General features: G+C 38.3%; 1 protein-coding gene across 1 annotated transcript; it reads right to left on the bottom strand.

Annotated features, from left to right (window-relative positions):
• Positions 1–2,158: 2,158 nt before the first annotated feature.
• Positions 2,159–11,147, bottom strand: LOC112790036 (uncharacterized). The gene is made up of 7 exons (XM_025832247.3): positions 9,312–11,147; positions 6,740–6,830; positions 5,147–5,304; positions 5,003–5,054; positions 4,822–4,898; positions 3,770–3,863; positions 2,159–3,173 (listed from the first exon to the last, which is right to left on the bottom strand). The coding sequence occupies exons 1-7, from the start codon at positions 10,827–10,829 to the stop codon at positions 2,572–2,574; spliced, it is 2,592 nt and encodes an 863-aa protein (XP_025688032.1). The 5' UTR covers positions 10,830–11,147; the 3' UTR covers positions 2,159–2,571.
• Between the last annotated feature and the right edge of the window lie 12,574 nt (positions 11,148–23,721).

A 23,721-nucleotide genomic window follows, 5' to 3' on the forward strand; every position in this document is an offset into this window, starting at 1 on the left:
GCAACAGCTAACTTGATCAAAAGAAAAAGATTTTTTACATTGAAGATGAGATTTCAAGCTCTATATATAATAATTCCTTTAAGAAAGAAGGCAACCAATTCGTGCATAATTCGGATCATACACACGGTCTTTGTTTTTCTTGTTTTTGAGTGTGTTCATATTTCTCTATTGTCTATAATTAAACTTATATTGAGAAATACAAAAGGCAACAAGAGTTGTCACACAAAAACTATTTTAATCCTTTGATTTCCCTTAACTAGATTGGGTTAGCACTTAGAAGTTATTAAGTTTGGGATAACTTAAGTGTGTTATAAAAATATGAATCTCTTAAAATTAATTATTGTAATCTATCTTGATTATAGCGAAAATTCTACCTTTATTACGATAGAGACTGAATGTAGGTCACATTACACTTCGTGACTAAACTAGGATATATCGTGATGTTATTCTTCTATATCCCTATTCTCTACAACTTTCATTTCTGCACTGTTTTGCTATTACAAACTGAGACAAAAACTAAAATAATCTCTTAATTTATTAGTTCCGCTGCATAATCTATAAAACTGATTATTACTTGTGTTTCTTGGTTCAACTCCCCTTCTCAAGTCACTTGTAAACCTTCAAAAGTTTCATGAGCAATTCACAACAAAGACTATGAAGCCCAAGCACCCCATCAATATGGTGGTTCAATGATGCCTGCTTGGAAATTGCCAGGTTGACAGCCTTCGTAGCTAGTCTCTGCTTGAGCAACGACCTGATGAACAAAGATTTCCAGAAACATCAAACCATCATGCTTCATGCCTGTTTGGAGCATGCAAGATATCGAAAACATTTGTGCTGAGTACATCAACGATGAGCAGGTGAAGCAAGTGATTGTGGAGAGAAACATAGGGAGCCAAAACCCTAATCTACCAAGCAGGGAACCACCATTCAAATGGCGACCTCCGACTAAAACTCCCCGAATAGGCAAGTTCTAGAGTTATAGCCCCTAATCACACTCATATCCAAGGATAAAGGGCCCATCCTAAGGCTAGGCAACTTAAAGACAGAATCTAAGAAATAAGAACCTATTTTGAGATCACCGCAAAAGCTATGGTCGTCACACAAAGGACTGCTTTGAAGCCATATGAGATGGAAAGCTTCCCGAGTTCTTGAGGCATATTCAGGAACCAAGAAAATTAGAGAGAGATAAGACTCCGAACCAAAAGGGGCGCAACCTTAGAGGCCTCAAGATGACCCGAGAAGAGATAGAAACCGACCCATGCTCGTAGTCAATGTAGAAAGATCGCAAGATTTTGGACAATAGCCACACTGCAACAGCGAAAACACAAGGTGATGTCCCAAATAAGCTTAAAAGAAGGATATTGCTTGACACATGGACCGAATTAAACATCCTGTTCAAAAAATGGCTTCGATGCCTTAGGGCTCAAAGACGACCACCTGAAAACCCACATACCAAAAGTCGACTATACTCTTTTGACTTGAGCGTTTGAACCCCTTTGTATGTATCACCATTCCGATCTCGAGGTTCTTTCAAGATTCTCTCCAAGCAAATCAGGAAAACACTTGATCCAAATAGCACCATTTTCCCTCCGGACTCATTCTCTAAAGTAACGGTATTGCAAGCCTCCATATCGTGTTCATGCCTTGTTGGGATGAGCATCCTATGAAATTCCAGAGAAATCTAATCATTTTATTTGATGTAATTTGAGTAATTATTAAGTTTAGCCCCGGGGAAAGAAAAGAAAAGAAAGTAATAATGAATGATATAGTATGGTGATGTGAACCATTACCATCCCATTCCTCAATGTCATTTGCTTCATGATCATGTTTAGTAGCTCTTTTGTTTAATAATAATACCAGCAATAACACGAGAAATTCAAAGTCAAAACTTTAAGGTAGTAACAATGACAGTTTTTGAGGTAGTAACAATAATAACTGTACCTTAATATAGACGTGACTTTCATCAAGAAATCAAGTGAGTCATGAGCAATGAACAAAAGATATCTTAAGCAACGCTAGCAATATAGCATACTTGTTATGCCTGAATTTCTAGATACATTTTAGATAAGTTACCACTTCACCAATGTCATAGAAAAACCTGTTAAAAGTGTTCCATATATGATTTCGTAGAAAATGGCCGTAATCACTCTAGGAATTGTAACCATACTGTTTTATTGAATTTGATTTCAATAGACAAAAGAATTCATAACAAGACTAATATTAACAAATGTAAAAGAATCATCATTTCTAATTTAATAAGCTTTTCCCTTGCTCGTTAATCTACATTTCCCCATCACATGCATTCGTTGATTTCCAAATTCCATTCCATATGTACCTTTTCCTGTTTTCTTCCTTTCTATTTTTTTTTTCTTTTTCTCATTTTTTTCCCCATCGTGTTTTTCTCAGACGACTGATTGGAAATACAACACATCTCCTCAACCAATAACACCAAAAAGAACAGCGAAAGAAATGGAACTCAGCCTAATATTCTCTCACCCAATATCACTCTGTACAACTTTTCACTCAATAATGAGACAGTGAAGTCTCCCCCACTTCAACTCACACGTTTTATACGCCCAGTGGCAATCCAAAGTTTTGGAAAGTTCGAATTTCCCCTCGAAGGCCGGCAGTTACGATGACCATGCCCCAGGCTGACATGTTTTGACTCACTGCGTTACTAGATAAATCAACACTGATTTGGGAGCTTCGATTCCTCGTTGCAGCAAGTTGTTTTTCATCTGGCCATGTTGCTGAAATTCTGTCGAAAAAATAACTGTCTGTTGCACCTGCAATAGTTCCATGAAGTGGACTATTGTTGCAACCTGACGCAGATTGTGAGCCCTCAGTACCAATATCTTCCTCTACAGGGGTAGGCGGATGGTTGGCCGATGAGACCTCATCCACATTATCATCGAACTCAGGCTGTTCCTTAGAAAAGGTATCATGCATCTCCCATGCATAATCCATACCAGGCCACGGGATAGCCACTGATACATCTTTACAGTGAAAATGCTCATATGAGCTTGTAACGGTGACAGCTTTACTTCTGTTAGGTCTGCAATCAGCTTCATTTCTCCATATGTATATATGGGAATCCTCACTTGCAGCGACAATATACTTACCATTTGCTGTGAGGGAGGCTGAAATTTGGCTAGTCGAATTCCGAAACCCTGCATAAAAGCCATATCATTTTAGTCCGGAATGGGGAACAGAATGTAATTAGATACTGGGGCCCAATTAGCATTCCATCAAGGAATCAGAACTAGGAATAAGCACAACTTTTGGTACATACTGTTCAAATAAAGTTAGATGTCTTCTTCTGGTGCAATGACTATCCAAAGAGAAACCCTACTAAAAAGAATTTCCCCTCCAATATCACATTTAAGCAGAAGCCAGTAGCAGAAAGTACATCAATATTTTTTTCCATAATGAGTTTTTACATTATTTTTGTTAAAAGTCGTTTCAGATTATCCATTGCCACTGTGACCTTAGAGGAGGAGGAGGGGGGCGGGGGGTTGTTAGAAAAAGCTATCGATGAAAAATTATGAGCAACTAATGTAGACATCATAGCAAATGCAGTTCTGACTGCAAAGAAAAATTTTAAACAACATCAAATCAAAGCTAAATAAATGTGCACAATCAACAAAATATGTCTTGCAGGCCAAAACACAAGGAAGTTTTGGTTCAACCGCAAACATAATAGTGTATTTACTTGTCACCTATGTTAAAGAATATTCACTTGATATATATGACTAATTTCACATACCTTTAAACTTATGAACCAGATCAATGCCATCAACAACCCGAATTCGAGAATCTGAAGATGTAATGAGTACTTCAGATGAACTTCCTGGGGCAAACTGTTCACAAAAAATCATTAGGAACTCGAACATAAGCCTTGTACCTTAGTTATAATAAATGGGTAAAGTATATTTTAGTCCCTTAATGTTTGGGCCAGATCTTATTTTCATCCCTAAGGTTTTTTTCGTACTATTTACATTGCTAACATTTTATTTCAATATCAGCACACTACCACATCTCCAATATCATCATCATCAATCTTTGTCATTGTCATTATCAACACCACCATACAACAACAATTGTCATCATCTCCAATTACAACAACATCATTTTCACCCCCATTACCAACAGCACCACACCACTACTAACAAATAGAATAAGAACAACAAAACATCAGGAGGAGGGAAAGATTAAAGGGAGGGGGGAAAAAAGACAAAAAAGGCGGAAGATAAATAGTGGCTGTCAGGGTGGTGGCAGTGGTGGTGTGATTTAGTTGTGTTGGTCGAGGTGGTGGTCGTTGGAGAGAAAGGTAAAGAAAAAGAAGGGAGGTAGGAGGAAGTACTGGTGGAAAGCGAGGAGGATGAAGAGCAGTGGTGGCAATGGTGCTTTGCAATGGTGGTGGTGGAGATTGAAAAGAGAACAAAAAGGAGGAGGAGGAGGAAGTAGTGGTGGCAGTGGTGTCCCAGAGGCGATGGTGGTGGCCATTGCGGTCTTGGTAGTGGTGATTTGGTGCAAGTGGAGAGAAAGAGGGGGGAAGGGAAAGAAATCATAAAGGAGGAGAAGAAAGTCAGAGGGGGAAAATCGAAATAAAAAATTGAATTTTGACCGAAGGATAAAAGTAGGACGAAAATCAAACGTTTGAGATGTAAATAGAATAAACAATATGTTAGGAACAAAAATAGGTTCTGACCCAAACATTGTTACTTTTAATAAATTCACAAGAATAGTAAGCCCTCAAGTTACCATGATTTTTCCCTTTTAAATTTAAAGAACAAAGTAGTTAAATCATCAAATTACCTGGAAGCCAGTAATTTTCCTCGATCTCTTTCTCCTGTTCTGCAGATTGATCTGACTTTTCTGTTGCAGCTTATTTTCTTAACAGAATGAGACAAAATATAGATAATGTCACTGGCCATGATTCATCAAAATAGAATATGGTTTATATAAATAGTAAAACAATCAGTATCAATGAAAATACCAGATGTATTATATAAATGGCAGCTACCCTTGATTGAACCAACAAGTGCACCCTGCAGACACCAGAAAGATTTAGCGAGTTGCAAGTTAAAAAATAAGATAATTTAAATTTGAAACAACGAGATTCACTTTAATGCAGACGAACCTGACCATCAGGTGTATAAGATGCAGCAGTGACCATTTCATGCAGATCAGTCCAATCCACGACTTGCCGATCAGGAATGCTCCATATGCGAACCTTAGCATCCAAAGATCCGCTAATGAAGTATCTATCATCAACAGGATTGAACTGGATGCAAGTCACTGTGCCAAACAGAAAACAGAAAACAGAAAACAGATTGAAGCAATGGGTATAATAACAGAATCAAACCAACAAAAAAGTATATGAGGGGAATGGAAGTGACAGAATTGCTTTGATTGCTAAATTGAAGTATGCATCCAGCGGACAGAAAGAACCCTTAATTAAAGCAATGACTAACAAACAATAAAACTATGCCTATATGCATTCATGGAGAGACCAACTGATCGCACAAATGCTGACTAAGGTTATCCTACTGGGGAGTGGGTTTATTAAGTGTCTTTATACCAAAACCTACAAAAGTTTAAAAAAAAAAATCAGTGATTTGTCATTTGAGGGAATCCATGAAGAATTAGGGCATGTTTGGTTAGTGTTTTCGTTCACTGTTTTTATGTCAAGTGTTTTCTATTTCTAGGATTTTTTGAAGAAAAAAGAAAAAACAGATATTTTATTGTTTTCAATACCTCTTCTTTCAAATCCAGAAAATAAAAACAATGAATGAAAATGAATACCAAACAGGCCCTTAATTTTTTCAACTTTAATCTTACATTTCTTATGTCAGTTAAAATATAGTAATTACTCCCTATGTTCTAGCATCCACTTGGACAAAGTGGTACATTAAAAAAACAATATATCTAGATATAATTTGTGTCTAGATACAATGTTTATTGAATATACCACTTTGTCCAAGTGGATGGTTATTTTAGAAGGAAGGTGGACAAAGGGTCATGTCAATATAAACTAATGTTTTCTAGGGTAAATTACACTCACCTCCTGAGGTTTTCAAAACTAACACATCACCCCTCTATTTGACTGACCACATACACACCACCCCCGCATTACACCAACTTCACGTCTAGAAAAACTTAAACCCTTTGGTATTAATGTAACTAACAATTCCTAGTACATATGGCTATTACCTGCATATTAATACTTTATTTTATTTTGCTTTCTTCAATTGAAATGATACAAGTACCCTTCATAATAACATTGGAATAGAGTTTTGTGATTGCTTTTTTCTAGCTTTACAAGCTCTCTATGCATAGAGAGATTGTGGGGTTAAACCTTTTACAATCTAATTTTTACCGCATCTCAGTATAATGTAAAACAGAGGGAAGGTGAGTATATATTGGTCAAATAGGGAGGTGGTGTGTGTAATTTTCATAAAGCTAGGGATATGAGTGTAACTTACCCTATTTACTATACTTGAGCCAATTTAATGATTTCTATTCCTTGTGCTAAAACCTTAAGAGACACTTAATATTGGAAAGGGATGTTGTATTTGATAAAGGAAAGGGCAGCAAAAGCATCGTATATAAAAGAATATTTTATGCAAGTGCTAACATTATTGTGGTGATAAAAGTGGTTTTCTAAGAAACCTACTTGATACAAAGAAAAGCAAATAGAATGCTGCAAGATATAATAGCTGCTTGTACTCACCATAGTCACTGTGTGAAAAAATCTTCAAACACGACTTGCTAGACAACTGCCATAGCCGCACTGTTTTATCCATCGAAGACGAGAGCAAGTGCTGAGAAAACAGAAAATATATTTAAGATGGTTGCATGCAGACATAATTTAGATTCTAAAACACATGGCACATCATAATCACAAGTAATCAAGAATGTTTAAGATATGTAAGAGAAGACAACCCCTCATATTTAAGCTTTCAAGGACATCTTCTGAGCATGCAACAGCACTTGACACTAAAACCAATGCTTTTACCACATCACTTTAACAGATGTTATTACAAGTCCCAAATTTCTCAAAAATAAAGTGTCTAGATAGTTTATAATTGCGAGGCATCCCTCACCACATAAGCTAGTTTTAGGGGTTGAGTTAGGGCTACTCAATCTCAATTCTATAGTATTAGAGCCTATCCAATCCAATACTGTTGGGCTACCCACCCACAAATGTTCACACTCCAAACAATCATTTCTAGGCGTGAAGGGATATATTATAAGTCCCACATCTCTCAAGGTTAAAGTCACTAGAAAATTTATATGTGTGAAACATCCCTCACTCAATAAGCTAGCTTTTGAGGTTGAGTTAGGCCTATTCAATCTCAATTCTAATGGATGTTCATACCAATACCCACTAGTGACTAAGTGAGTGGTGTTAATGTACATAAGGAGTGTAAGCAAGTTACGGAGAAAGAGGTAAACAATCCAATGAGTTACACAGCTCAGAAAGTCTAGTTAAAGACTGCATAAATTCATAATTCAATAAAATTAGAGCAACTGTAAAATTCAATAATTGTGATGTATAATACTAATAAGAGTGGAATACAAGATGATCAGTTTAAAAAGATTGCTTTATTTTAGATAAACAACTGTCGGAATAAATCCGGGTGAATATTGTGCAGGAATTTTAAGGCAAAATATGGAATTTAATATTACTGTTGAGGTGAAGATTTTCTAAAATCTCTCAAAATTTCCTTGCCCCTCACTTATAGACCATGATTCAAGGCTTGGTCGCACAATTTGTTCTTTGTTCAAGCCCATGGAAGCTCCTCAAGATGAAAAAGGGTGTGAACTATGAACAGTGTTCTGGATGAAAGGTACCCATGGAAGCTCCTTGATTGATTTGTTCTTTGTTCAAGCCCATGGTACCCATGCATTGATTGAACTACACTGGTACTGCAGGAAAAAATCCGTAATCTCCTGCCTTGGCACTGCCGATACCAAATACCAACCAATGTTTAGTCCCTTCTTGAGTGTTTCAATTGCTGTTCCACAGCATGAATGTAATTTAAATATGATATTTTACAAAATTGTCATTTTGAACACTGATTTAAAATTTTGGATATTTGGAAAATACATCATCTAGGCACATTCAAAATTTAAGTTTTGATCTTTCGATAAATCCTAACAATAAATATCATTTTGGTACATGTAAACAATTCCTTATAAATATAATTTCAAATAAATTAAAAAAAATAAGGAATGAAACGAAATATAATTCTCCAATGAAAAAATAATCAATCGAATAAAAGAGAACTTAAGCTTACTGTCATATCGGTTTTGAATCAGTTTTGAAAAATAAAAGTGGAATTTTCATAGATACAATGAATCTTAAACCTGGCCTAACGTACATGGTTATCTGGGTTTTCAAAGTTTAACAAATACTCTGTAAGTTTTACATACGTAACAGTGATAAGTTGACCTAATGTCAAGCTTATGACAAGCTAAATCCAAACCTTGCACAACGACTCCAATTGCTTATTATAAAATCATCATCCACCCATCTAAATAGAAGAAACCACAAGGCATCATCATGCATTTCATAACAAGTCATCCCTCTCACTTGTTCACCGGCTAATGACTTTCAAGGTAAATCTAGAATAATAATGAAACTCTAGGAAATAAGTCCTTGTAGTCCGATTAAATTTTTTTATATAAAGAAAATAAAAAAAATTGGTTTCTCAGGGAGCATAATTTGGATAAAAATATATAAAGAAATCTTCTCAGGGACAAAATTTTCTAGTTCCTACAATGTGTATTAGTGGCACCCAAATTGTGGGGTCAACAATATATAACGGACTGCATTGGACTCCACCAGAAACCCAAAGTACAGTATGACTATTTACACCAATTTCTTTTTCAGCAAATTCTCTCGAACTATGTCACAAGTCCAACTATGCTCCTTTTTAAGCAGATCATATTCCACTTGATCAACTTACCCGTCTAGAGCATCTATTATTTTTTTGTCTCGTCAAAACCAATTAACCATATGCAATTCAGTGTCATCTTCTAATCAGATGGCAAAGTTCTTCTATTTCAATCAATCATAACGTAGAAAACTGAGACTGTTTACCATAAGTAAATTCAGTTAACGGGACAACACTGATAAATCAAAAACAATTTTAATGAATGGGTATGAATCTATAAATTCAAGCCTAAGGTCAAACAAAGGGAATAACAGGGCGACTTAAAAACTTTACAAGGATATTCAAACACTGAACACACAACTGGTAATGCAGAACACACCTATCTTCAAAATAGTAGCTAACCTGAGACCTGGACCAGGAGAGGTCAAGTACATCGTCGAGATGGCCTTCGAAAGAGCAAATGGGTTTCTCCGTGAGCGCAAAAACAGTTTCCGGCACAACTAACTGGTCCAAACTCAATGACTTCCTGCTAACAGATGGCCTCCCCCTTCTCCTCTTCTCAAGGCTACTCTCCTTGCTAGGGGACAGCGTAGCCCGCTCCGGCGACCCATTCATGACAAACAACATATTCACATTGGCGTCTTCAGGCTTCTCCATCAGCAGCAGCTCCCCTTTCCTCTCAGTTTCTACAACCTGCCAAACATGAATCACACAATCCTCGCCCGCACTTGCAAGATACCTCCCATCCAAACTAAACCTTATGCTCCAAATTGATCCCTCATGAGCCTGTATCTCCTGGCTCTTGTAAAGCCCTGTCAGCTCCTTACATGATTTCCCATATTGCCTCACTCTCACTCTCTCAGGACAAAGAAATGAACTGCCATCCTGGCTATCATCTGTCGCGGAGCTGGACCTCCGGCCACCTTTCTCGGACGATGTATCCCTCTCATCACCACTCCTGCTCCACCTCTCCTTATGCCCCGCTGCAGCTACCGAACTCGCCACACTCTTTATACTCTTAAACCAACTCCCCCTTCTCTTCACCTTACTCTCACCACCACTATCACCACCACCACCACTGCGGCTACAATCATTTGAATTCAAATCAACCGCATCTCCATCTCCATCTCCATCTTCATCTCCATCTCCATTACCATCTTCGACATTTTGCCGCCGCATTAGTTCCTGAACAATTGGGGAATGCCCAACAGTCATCTCAAATTCCTCCATAGTCAAATGCCTTCCAGTTCCAACTTCCCTAAGCTTCTTCCACGTGCCATCTTTCCTCACCTCCTTCACCACAAACTCCTTCCCGTTATCAAGATCCCTTATAGTGCACGCTTCCTCTTCCACACTCTCAATCTCTCTCCGAGTTTCATCGCTCTTGCCCCGAGAATCGATGACCGTTGAGACATTGCCATTAGCGCTGCAATTACCGTTATTTACAACCGAACCGGCGTCGCCAGAGCGGCAAACCGATCGAATTGCAGGCTGCTGAGCTGGCACCTGTAAATCACACCGATCCGCGGCGCTCTCGGATTTGGATCGGAGAATGGCGGCGGCAGCAGAGGCTGCGGAGGTTGTGTCGGCGGCGGCGCGGTGGAGGTGTTGCGAGGAGACCGATCGAGCAGGGAGGCCGAAGTGGCGGAGGAGGCGAGAACGGCGTTCGGAGACGGAGGAGGGTTCCGAGATCCATATATCGTACCTGCACATGGCCAAGGCATGAGTGGGGGAGCTAGAGTTGGAATTGTTAGTGCTGTCGTTTTTGGCAGTGTTGGTGTCGTTTTGAGGGGAAGTTGCGGTGTCGTCGTCGGAGTTAGATGAAGAGGTAGAGCACGATAGTAAACGGTCGTGGGAGTCGTAGAACAAAGTGTGGGTTTCTTCTTCTTCTTGTTCTTGGTCAACGATGGGTTTGGTCATGGTTTATTATTGTGGGCATTCCCATTTGGGTGTAAGAGAATGCCCATGAAGGAAATGGATCGGATCAAGATTTCAGGAATTGGATCTAATGGTGCTAGAGATGAATGGGGGTTGGAACCTGCCTTCGCAACTTAGATCCAATGAGAGAGAGAGAGAGAGAGAGAGAGAGTAGAGGGATCGGATACAAATGCCTCTTCTTTGTGTCTGTTTTGGACTTTTGGTTGCTGGATGCGGATGTGTTCCTTTTGTGTAGTAGATGTGTTTTGTGGTGCGGTGTCATGTGTCTTACAACTCGTGTTTTCTGCAAGGGAGGAGTGCTCCTTTTTTTTTGTTTTAGGAGTTTAATTTTAAAGTATTGTTATAAAATATTTTATATGGTTATATAATAAAAATATTATTTATATAAAAAAATATTAAAAATTTATTAGAATTTATTATTTTAATTATCAAATAGTTATTAATATTTAAAAATATAAAATAAAATATATTAGATTATTAGACTAAAAGAATTGAATTGATAGTTAAGTAATGATTAAAATAATAAATTCTGGTAATCTCTAATTTTTTTTTAACATTAAAATTAATCATCATATATCTATTTATGTAAAATATTTTTTTATTAAATTATTTTTAATGTATATTTTATATTTCAATATATATTCTATCTTAGTAACTAATTTTGATGGCTGATTTTTTGTATACATTTAGTATGGTTGATCATGAAATGATATCTATTCTATTAGATAATTATTTACACCGTCAATAAAAATAATTATTATTTTTAATAGTATGATGTTACATAATTTAATGCACGTTTAATGCTACTTTACACCAACAATGCATCTACATTAAATTTTTCTACTTTTTTCTCTTTTTTTATTTTTTTGATGGACTAGAAAAAAAGTATTTTGTCAAAAAGCAATTTATGTTATACATGATATCATTAGCTCATCCTTAAATGTTCCTTGCTAATTATGGAGTGTTACACTTCTTGTTAATTCATCAAATCTCAACTCTTCATTTATTATATTTTATTTGAATGTTTTTTATTTAAAAAAATCTATTAATGAGGTTAATCAATTTTTTTATAAGTTTTGAATTTTTTTTTGTAGATTTTAGATATTGGGTTGAAGTTCAAAACTAAAAAAAAAGGTATATAAATATTAAAAGCAACGTGTCTGTCCAAAAGAAAAAGCAGCTAAGCTTTTAAATTGAAATAAATAATACATAAAAAGTGAATTGAAAATCCATGCACCAAACCCAGAAGAATCACGTTCATGCAATGACCAAAATCTCATCACTTCGGAGATCCACAACTAGCAACTCGAGATAAAAAGTAGTATTATCAAACTTATTTGAAGAATATTGCCACCATAGTCGTTTGGTCTTGAAGATGGGATGTCATCTTTTTACGACGAAGGAGACCGAAGTAGAGATGAACCGAAGAAGCGAAGGAGTAGCGTTGTGTTGTTTCAGACAGAAAGGGAGAAGACACGATGGCAAAGTTTGATGAAGGAAGATGTTGAAGTCTTTGGGTTGGCATCAATGGAGGAGTACCATCGCGTTGAAGAGGAGCACCATCACGTTGAGAGATGAGCTGCTAGTTAGGGAAGGGTGGAGATGTTTAAAGATATCAGATTGACAACAATGGAGTAATTGAAGAGTTCAATCAAATTCTGTTAAGCATTTTGCAGGTGTAATTATAACACCCTATAACGTAGAGCTTTACGCTTAAGTCGTAAAATAGAGGTGGTGAGGTATTATGACCTCTAAAAATAAAATATATATGTTGTAATAGTTGAAAGAAATAAATATCGAGGAGCCTTGAAGGAAAGTTTAAGCAAAAGCCGTAAAAAGAAAAGCGCATCACTCGCGTGAACGGAAACTAGAATCAGTTGGAAAACAAAGAAATATATATACATAAGAGTGGAAAAGCAAAAAAGACAGAATATCAAGCTCCGAGCTCGACCTGCGAAGCCAAGGCCGGCTGGAGAATATCAAATACATACATACATACATATATACATACATACATACATACATACATCCATCCCAAATATCCCAAAATACAGAAAACTAAACTATTTCTCCAAAATAGCCTCTAGGAAGATCAAACACAAGTTATATACACGTAGAAGAGTCTATAAATATAAGTACATAACCAACAGCCTAAAATATAACATCCCAACTTCGCTTGCTATAGGAACCTCTAGACGCTCACTGAGATGCATCTCGACCTGCATCTGAAAACAATAACATGTGTATGGAATGAGAACCGAAGGTTCTCAACATGGTAAAAGTGTCAACGTACATAATATATAAGATCCCGAGAAAGTAAGAGACAATCCTAAAACTCCGACACTTAGATTTAAAACTTAGAGTTATAAATTAAATTAGAAACAAGGCAAACTATTTAGGGTACTTAGGTTCTAATCCAGATACAACTTAACACTTCAATTGCACTTTCCTTCAACCCTTAAAAACTTCGGTAGAACAACCCTCGTCACTCCTCCGCCAGACAAGAAATCTCTTAGTTGCATAGACATATAATACAGACAAAGAAAACACAGATAGAATACAATTACAGCAGGTAGAGCATATAGTAGTTAAGCATAGATTATCAAGTAGGAAAACTCAAATAATACTAACTCAAACAAATTAGACAAATGCATATAATGAATGCCTACCTTATGGCCGATAATATCATCTGTCAGTTGTACAGCCAAACTCGACATGTCTGGTAGCGAATCCTGGACAGAACACCACAACATGAAATAGGTATTACTCGTCTATCCAATCTGGTGTTTCACCCAACCCAAAATAGGTATTACTCGTCTACTCATGTAGGTGTCTCAAACCATAACCCGAATAGGGATTACTCGTCTATCCACAGGACATGACTCTGATAGGAATTACTCGTCTATCTTCGGATAGGAATTACTCCTCTACCTTCAAAATTGCATCATACATAGAGATTACTCATCTATTCTCAAAGTTATGTCTCGGATAGGGGTTACTCACACTACAACAAAAACGCCATTTAGCGGCGGTTCCCAGAGCCGTTTAGCGGCAGTTTTGAACCGCCGCAAAATATTTCGTGGCGGTTTTATGAAACGCCGGAAGATAGGGCGCGGCAAAACGGATAGCGGCGGTTTTATTCAACCGCTGGAATAACCGCCGCTAAACATCTATCAATTTTGCGGCGGTTTGCAACCGCCGCTAAATAACAAATAAACGAAAACAACATTTGTTTTGCGGCGGTTCTAAACCGCCGCCAAATTTTAGTATTTCCGTTCATAGTTATTAGAATCGGACCGGACCGTCCGGTGGTCCAACTGACTCAATCGTTAAACCCGCGCTTCCACCATTAGACCCTCAATCGTTAAACCCGCGCTTCCACCATTAGACCCACAACGTGTGGATCACTGTAGAATATCAACTTTGCAAAGCCTTCCACAAACGAAGAAGGTAGGGCTCGAACTTGGAACCTGGAGGAAAGAAAAGCTTTAACAATGTCATGTTACCACCAAGCCAAATGTCTCTTCGATGTATATAGCGCTAATAATTATATATATCATATGAACACATTTAATTGCCACATAGATTTTTGTTGTATACTTTATATATCTGATCATTGTTATTATAGGCACCTTATATATTGGGTAAAATTCACAATTAAATCAAATGGAGGACTAAATTACACAATTCTACCAAATTGAAAAACATTACCAGGATCTCCCAAAAGCATATTCTTATGTAATTCGAATCAGTCTCATTTGAATTAGACAAACAAACACTACTTTGAATTAGTCCTATTCGAATTAGTAGTAATGCTTGTAATTGGAATTTGTCCAATTTGAATTATACTTGCATATAGTCTTATGGTAGTTCGAACCAGGGTGATTCGAATTATGCACGTTAGGTCGTCCCTAGTAATTCGAATGAGTCTGCTTCGAATTAATTTTGGACCATAGTAGATCGAATTAATTTACGTCTATTTATATATGATCCAAGCATATATAAAGAGTACAATAAAGAGTACATCTAATAATATCCATAATAAATTCAATAAAGAGTATATTCAATCATAAATAAAAAAAACAATAATTATAAATATTTTTTATAAATTATTAAAAATAAAATATTTTCTAAAAATATTTATTAAGATTTAGAATTTAATCTTTAATATTTAAAATTAGTAAAATATATTTGTCAAAAATATTATATTTTGTTGGTCAGTTAGCATTATTAAATCTATTAACCATAATAATATGTAGATAATTGATTAGTTTTCATATAAAAATATTTTTATTCTATTTAGTATTTAATTTTGATAAAACATTATTTTATTTTAAATTTAGTTATTATGAATTTTTATATCTAAGAATACAAGCTAAGCTTGTTATTTAAAAAAAATTTAAATTTTTTATTTTAATAAATGCCCAACAAATCATTAAAATAAAAAAATGATAATTTAAAATTATAATTTTTGTAAAATTATAACGTTTTGAATTTTTAATGACTTGTAGAAAATATTTTTAATTATTATTTTTAATATTTTATAGAAGATATATATAATTATTATTTTTAAAAAATGTTTGATTTTTAATTAGTCCAGAATATGATTTTATTTTCTTCTTTTACATCCATATTTGAATGCAAATTTAAATGCCAATAAAGTAAATAAAAAAATCTTATTGGTAAATTTGTTCACATGAGTTAACATATATAGCTTATTTAACTTGTGAAATTTTTATTTATGTAAAACAAATGTAGAAAAAGTGTTACAAGTTTAAGTAACAATGATTTAAACATATATAGTTTAAGATAGTAGTATTTACTTAACTAGATTATACCTAAATGATTATTACTAAAGAAAACATTGCAATATGTGGTAATATGCATTTTGCGGCGGTTTAAAAGTAACCGCCGCAAAATGCCTAACAAGAAGTCACCGGCGAACATATCGCGGCGGTTTTCGAAAAGAAGCCACGAAATACAAACCTGACCGGCAATATAGCGGCGGTTTGAAGAAAACCACCGCGAAATGTTAACCTTACAGCAATATAGCGGCAGTTTTAGCAAAACCGCCGCTAAATGTCGTCCGGATTGCAGCCCCAACCTTTAACCGCCGCTATATGTGCCGCAATTTGTCTTTTCGCGGCACATTTACAAAACCGCCGCAAAATAACCGTCGCTATCTTAAGGATTTGTTGTAGTGTCATCTATCCCTAAAGCCATTACTCAATATTTCATTCAGCATAATCAATGTCTCATTTATTCAGTTATCACTTCATTACCTTAACAACTCAACCATTCACTTCTCAATCTCCTCTCAACTTTCCATTTAACTTCTTCAACTACCCACCATTTTTCTAAAGCTTGAAGACTTGTTAACAGATATTAAACATGTAAAACCCGGTTAATTAACGGCTAATTAACCCATAAATGAGAAGTTATTCTAGAAAGCCCAAAATGTGATTTTTGTGGCTAAATATGATAGAGGAGATTGAGACGAGAATTTCGGTACCAATTTTATAGAAATCGGACCAAGATTAGACCGAACGGGCCAAACTGGGCCAACCGGACCCAAAGTGGGCCCTTGGCCCAATATAACTAGACCAAAACCCTAGTTTTCAGCACTCTCTCTCCTCACAACACTCAAAAACACGCTGAAAGTAAAGGGAATGGGGGAAGAACACTCTCTCAAACTTCTATCTCTCACTTGATCTTCAAACCACCATAACTTTTGATCTAGAGCTCCGATTGCCGCTCCGTTTGCGGCCACGCGTTCACCGCGGAGAGCTCTACAAAACTCATACAATTAATCTTGAGGTAAGCCACATGTTGCTGTTCGAAATTCCAGCCCTTATTTTCGAGTTTCATGGGTAAAATGTTGAGATTTTGGGTTCTTTGATGTTATAGGACCCAAATCTCTTGAAGGAGAAGGTTAATCTTGTCTCCTTGGACTTGGGTGTGGTAAGATTCTCAACCCTAGTGTAATTTTGTTGTTTTATGATGTTTGGATTTTGAGATATTGTGTATGGGTATGATGATTGTGGCTTAGGTTGTGTATATGTGAATATTGGAGCTTGATTGGTGATTTTGAAAAGCTTGGAAAGGATTTGGTGGTGAAAAATCTGTTCTTGAGGGTTTTGAGGCATTGAGAGCTTGTGGATAAGTGGTTTGGAAGTGCTCCGGTTGAGCTTGGGAAATCGGCTAAGGTATGGTTTCGGTTTCCCGTATCTAATATGTAATGTGGTAGGAAATACTTAGGCTAGAGGCCCTAAGATAGGCATTGAATGGTTGATGTTGTTGAATTATTAATATATATGATGTGGTCATATATGTAATGATGATTAATGATGCCTTGGTGGTATGAGGTATGAGAAATATGCATGTTGTGATATATGCTTGATGATTAGTTATGGTTGAATTGTGGGTTGAACCATGTTTATGGTGAGTATGATGTTGATTATGTACAATGATGATTTATTGGAATTGGTGTTGTTGAGAATTGGCATGAGTAAGAGTATATGATATGTCAATATGTTTGAGTTTGAGCCACTTGGGTGAAGTGGGTTAAAATGATGAGATAGTGATTTTGTAAATTGTGGTAAAGTGTCAATGTGTGAGTTGAGGAGGCTTGATGTTGAATTTGATATATTTTGATTGATTTCAAAGAAAAGGGATGAAATTGGCATGTTTTGATTGATTTTGAAAAGAGTTGAAAATGGCTTGTTTTGAAAATGGCATATTGTGGTTTTGTATGAAAATATAGTTTTTGGGCATACTTTGGTGGGACATAACTTGGACTACGGATCTCTGTTTTGTGTCAAACCTGTTTAGAAATGAAATTGGATCCGGGAAGTCCATGCCGTTCGAAGAACGGGTGAAAAACGATTTAAAATGAGGAAGTTATGTCCGTTGGAAGATTGGGGTTTAAATCTGTGAATTCTGCAGCTTTTAACTTAGAAAATTTTTTAGCAGAATAACCCCTTGCGCGTAGGCGCACTTGGCGCGTATGCGCCGATCTTCCAGAGAGCGCCATCCACGCGTGCGCGTGATGTGCGCGGGCGCGCCGATTGTGCTGCACCCAATGCCCAGCCATTTTCCAGAGAGTTATGCCAGAACTGTGCCAGTGTTGTGCCTGGGGCACGAGAACACCCACGCGTACGCGTGGTTGACGCGTACGCGCCGATTGGCAAATTTTTAATCCACGCGTTAGCGTGCATGACGCTTGCGCGTCGATGAGTTTTTGAGGCCATCCACGCGTGCGCGTGGAGTGCGCGTACGCGTGGACCTGTTTTCATCCCCAAAGTTGATTTTTGAGTTTTAAAAGCCAAATTTCATACTTCTAAGCCTCCGATCTCACCACTCATATCTTAAATCAATATGACATGCCTAGCTATTAAAAAGGGGCTAGAGAATGAGGTAACTTGCAAGTGAAGCAAGGGAAAAAATGAATGATCATTGAGGATCAAGCATGATTATGTGAGATGCGGAGGATGGTGGTGGAAGTGCTGGTTATGCCATTGGCCGAAGGGCCGTAATTGTTTATATATTGGCTGGTTCTGGATTGAACCGTGAGCCGGAATAGCTGTGTATGCTATGAATACTGGTTGGTTATGGATTTAACCGTGAGCCGGAATGGCTGATATGGATGTTGATCCATGGATGAGAATTCATGCATGTTTATGCTGAATTATTGATAATTGTGATTTGCACTTCCACTATCGGAGGTACGAGTTTCCCTGGGTAGTAGCAGTGGCTAGCCACCACGTGCTCCAGGTTGAGACTTGGTACTCTTTTGACCCTATGTCATAAGTGTGGCCGGGCACTGTGAAAGACCCGGATGAGCTCGCCCCCGTAAATATTCACCAGTGAAGGTGATGGATATAGATCATGATTATGATCAAGTTTATGATGAGTATAACTCGAGTTGGGGATGCGTGACAGAGGGACAGTCCAATGGTTAGCTACCAGGACTTGTCGGGTTGGCTCTATAACCGACAGATGATATCATCAGCCACTAGGGACAAGCATTCATCATATGCATACTATATGAATTGTTTGAGATTGCCTAATTGACTGCATATTACTTGCTAATTGTCTAAATGCCTTACTTGTTCCTGATTGTATATTTCTTGCTTGATATAACTGTGTTTGCTACTTTATATTCCTGCTGGTGGTTGGGAGGTCTGAAGGAATTGGAAAGGGAAGTATTAGTTAGACTGAAAAATCTTTAGTCAGATGCCCTTTTTGGTTTAGCCTGTTTATAAGCTCTGATATTATCTGGAGGAAGTTCTAGGATTGCCTTTGGCTTTCCTTCATTATTATGTATTATATATGTGGAAGTTGTTACCATGCTGGGGACCTCTGGTTCTCACCCATGCGGATTTTGTGGTTTTCAGATGCAGGGCGTGTGGTTTCCCGTTGAGGCATGCTGGAGACTTCTAGATTTGCGAAGATCCTTTGTTCTCGGGGCTATGTTTTGGTTTATATGTTTTGTTTAGATACTTTTATCTCCATTAAATAATACAAACTGTGATGACTCATCTTATGGGAGATTTTGGAGAATAGGTTTTATGTATTTGTGTCCCTTTGGGTTTCCTTTGGGGTTTTCCTTATTTTATCATATGTATATATTGCTATGCTCGGACCGGTTATCTTCGCAGCCGGATCTTGAGTCTTGATATTCCTGTTTTTGACACTCCTTTGTATATATATAATCTCGCGTTGGTTTATCCTTATTCGTTACGTTGTCGATCGGAGTGTTGCGCTTTAGAGTTGCGATGGTTTTTGTTTACCCCTTTTTCTACAAAGGCTCCTAGTTATAATCAATCATTCATACTACTATATGTACTAAATTTTTATTTTAGAGGTCGTAATACCTTGCCATCTTTGAATTATGACTTAAGCATAAGACTCTGTATGGTAGGGTGTTACATTATGGTATCAGAGCAGTTCGTTCCTGTAGAGCCTGAGGGATGGACTGATTATGCTTCTGTGCATTCTCTGTGTGTGTTATGTGCTATTAGTATATTTGCTTGATATAATTGGCATAAACGTTCATGAGCATGCATTTGGGACTTTGAAGCACTAGACTTCCGATATTGAGACTGATCAACTTAATATCGATTGTTTGGTGTGTATAGGAACCATATGGCGCCTCGTGGACGCGGTAGAGGTAGTGCGAGAGGTCGTACTAACGCTCGTGCACCGGAGAATAACCCTAATGACCCGGTGAACTTTATGACTGCGTTGGAGAACATGGCTGCTGCTATGCAAGCCACTGCTGAGGCTCTTGGTCAACAGATGAACAACCATGGTAATGATGGAGGTGGAGTTCAGGGCCCGATGACACTGGCAAACTTTTTGAAGGTTAATCCACCTAAGTTCAAGGGAACTGCTAGTCCGACTGAGGCTGATACATGGTTTCAGGCTATAGAGCGAGCACTGCAAGCACAAGTGGTACCTGAAGGACAGCGTGTCGAGTTTGCTACCTATATGCTCACAGGTGAAGCGTCGCATTGGTGGCAAGGTATCCGACGTCTTCTGCAGCAGGGTGATGACTATATCACCTGGAATGTCTTCCAAGAGGAGTTCTATAAGAAGTACTTTCCGACTTCTGCTAGGACGGCTAAGGAACTTGAATTGTTACAGTTGAAGCAGGGTACTATGTCCATATCAGAGTATACTGACAAGTTTGAGGAGCTATTTAGGTTCTCTCGTATGTGCCAAGGGACTCCGGTGGAATATGAGGAATGGAAGTGTGTTAAGTATGAAGGAGGACTCCGGAGTGATATTTTCAGTTCAGTGGGACCAATGGAGATTAGGACTTTCTCCGAGTTGGTAAACAAGTGTAGGGTTGCTGAAGAGTGTGTGAAGAGGGCAACCGCTGAGAAAGGGATTCACAAAGGTTCATTCCCACAGAATCGAAGGAAGAGCTTTGCACCTAGAGGCCCGTCTTTCAAGAGGGGGAGCTCTTTCAGGAGGCCCAACAACAACAACAACTTCCAAGGGAAGAAGTTTGGGAAACAACCTCAGGATGATCAAGCTTGTACTAGGTGTGGAAGTCACCATCCGGGAGCACCATGCAAGGCCGGATGGGGTTTGTGCTACAATTGTGGAAAGGCGGGGCATAAAGCCGCAAATTTTCCTGAGAAGCAGAAACAAGGTGCTGGGAAAGCACAACAGACTGGTCGGGTGTTCACCACTTCAGCTGTAGGAGCTGAGGGATCCGAGACACTTATTCGACGTAACTGTGAAATGGCTGGTCAAACTTTAAATGCTTTATTTGATTCGGGAGCATCGCATTCATTCATTGCATTTGAGAAAGCCCATGAGTTAGGGTTGAAGATTGTAACTTTAGGTTATGATCTAAGAGTGTACAATGCTACCCATGAAGCCATGGTAACTAGGCTAGGATGCCCGGAAGTTTCCTTTAGGTTCAAGCAGTGTGATTTTGTTCATAATTTAGTCTGCTTACCGATGATTGGTCTTGATCTTATCTTAGGATTGGACTGGTTATCTAAGAACCATGTTCTGCTAGATTGTTCTACAAAGTCGGTGTACTTTATGCCGGAAGATACTGAAGGGCCGGTCGTGGTGAATAATTATTACTTGAATTCGATGATGGTGAACTGTTCCGGAACCGAATGTCAGGGTATCCTGTTGTTAACTGCGGGTGTTTCGGGTGATGATCAAAGGTTGGAACAGATTCCAGTTGTGTGTGAGTTTCCGGAAGTGTTTCCTGATAATATTGATGAGTTTCCACCTAACCGAGAGGTTGAGTTTGCTATTGAATTGGTGCCCGGGGTGGGACCAATCTCAAGTGCTCCTTATAGGATGTCACCGTTAGAGATGAACGAGCTAAAGTCTCAGTTAGAGGATTTGTTGGGAAAGAATTTTATACGACCAAGTGTCTCTCCGTGGGGTGCTCCAGTATTACTGGTAAAGAAGAAGGATGGGAGTATGCGACTCTGTATGGATTACAGGCAGCTGAACAAGGTTACAATAAAGAATAAGTACCCATTGCCGAGAATTGATGATCTCATGGATCAGTTACAAGGAGCTGGAGTTTTCTCCAAGATCGATTTGCGATCCGGTTGTCACCAGATAAGGGTGAGGGATGAGGATATCCCTAAGACCGCTTTCAGGACTCGTTATGGTCATTACGAGTACACTGTAATGTCTTTCGGGTTGACGAACGCTCCTGCGGTGTTCATGGATTACATGAATAGAGTTTTCCGTCCGTTTCTGGATAAATTTGTTGTTGTCTTCATTGATGACATACTAATTTACTCCAAGACTGAAGAAGAGCATGTGGAACACTTGAGGATCGTGTTGCAGATTCTAAAAGAGAAGAAACTCTATGCAAAACTATCGAAGTGTGAGTTTTGGAAGAGTGAGGTGAAGTTTTTGGGCCATGTGGTGAGTAAGAAGGGAATAGCCGTAGATCCAACTAAGGTGGAGGCTGTGATGGATTGGAAGCAACCAACCACCGTAACAGAGATAAGGAGTTTTCTGGGTTTAGCTTGCTATTACCGAAGGTTTATCAAGGGCTTCTCACAGATAGCTTTGCCAATGACAAAGTTAACCCGCAAAGACACTCCGTTTGTTTGGACTCCTGAGTGCGAGGAGAGCTTTCAGACATTGAAGAAAAAGTTGACCACTGCACCTGTGTTAGTGTTACCTGAGCCGAATGAGCCATTTGAGGTGTATTGTGATGCCTCATTGAAGGGTCTAGGGTGCGTGCTGATGCAGCATCGTAGTGTGGTGGCGTATGCCTCACAATAGTTAAGACCTCATGAAGTTAGTTACCCTACGCACGATTTGGAACTCGCTGCAGTTGTGTTTGCCTTGAAGGTGTGGAGGCATTACCTCTATGGGGTTAAGTTCCAAGTTTTCTCTGATCATAAGAGCTTGAAGTACCTCTTTGATCAGAAAGAGCTTAATATGAGACAGAGAAGGTGGATGGAATTGTTGAAGGACTACGACTTTGAGTTGCATTACCATCCGAGAAAGGCGAACGTAGTGGCGGATGCGTTAAGTCGGAAGTCGTTATATGCGGCTTGGATGATGCTTCAAGAGGAGAAGTTGCTCAAGGGATTCGAGAGTCTGAAAATTGGTGCTCAAGAAGTATCCGGAACTTTGTGTTTGAGCCGATTAGAGATCTCAAGTGATTTTAAGTCCGAACTCCTAAAGGCTCATCAAAATGATGAAGCGTTATGGAAGGTGTTACCGGCTATTGAGCAAGGAAAACAATGGAGAGTGTCGGAAGAGAAAGATGGGTTATGGAGATTCAAAGGTAGGATCATTGTGCCGGATGTTGGCACTTTGAGACAAGATATTCTAAAGGAGGCACACAAAAGCGGATTCTCCATTCACCCGGGAAGTACTAAGATGTACCATGATTTAAAGGCAATGTTCTGGTGGCCGGGTATGAAGAATGATGTGGCGGAATATGTTTCAAAGTGGTTAACTTGTCAAAAGGTGAAGATTGAACATCAAAGACCTTCCGGGATGTTGCAACCTTTAGAGATTCCACAATGGAAGTGGGAAAGTATTGCAATGGACTTTGTGTCTGGATTACCAAGGACTAGGACTGGTTTTGATGCTATTTGGGTGATTGTGGACCGACTGACGAAGTCAGCTCACTTTTTGCCCATTCGGATGACTTACACCCTTGAGGAGCTAGCACGGTTATACATAAAGGAGATTGTGAGACTTCATGGTGTACCTGCTACTATAATCTCTGATAGAGATCCTCGTTTCACTTCAAGGTTTTGGGGTGCATTTCAGAAAGCTTTTGGAACCCAATTAAGCTTGAGCACGGCTTACCATCCTCAAACAGATGGTCAATCTGAGAGGACAATCCAAACATTAG

The sequence above is a fragment of the Arachis hypogaea genome, chromosome 3 (assembly GCF_003086295.3).
Source record: "Arachis hypogaea cultivar Tifrunner chromosome 3, arahy.Tifrunner.gnm2.J5K5, whole genome shotgun sequence".
Lineage (NCBI taxonomy): Eukaryota > Viridiplantae > Streptophyta > Magnoliopsida > Fabales > Fabaceae > Arachis > Arachis hypogaea.

What these genes read in the sequence shown, in the direction of transcription:
- LOC112790036 (XM_025832247.3), bottom strand. Translation starts at nt 10,829, where the DNA reads ATGACCAAACCCATCGTTGACCAAGAACAAGAAGAAGAAGAAACCCAC. An exon ending in TCTCCTGGTCCAGGTCTCAG is followed by an intron (nt 6,831 to 9,311) that starts GTTAGCTACTAT and finishes CTGTTTTCTCAG; the next exon opens with CACTTGCTCTCGTCTTCGAT. An exon ending in CCATTTATATAATACATCTG is followed by an intron (nt 4,899 to 5,002) that starts GTATTTTCATTG and finishes CATTCTGTTAAG; the next exon opens with AAAATAAGCTGCAACAGAAA.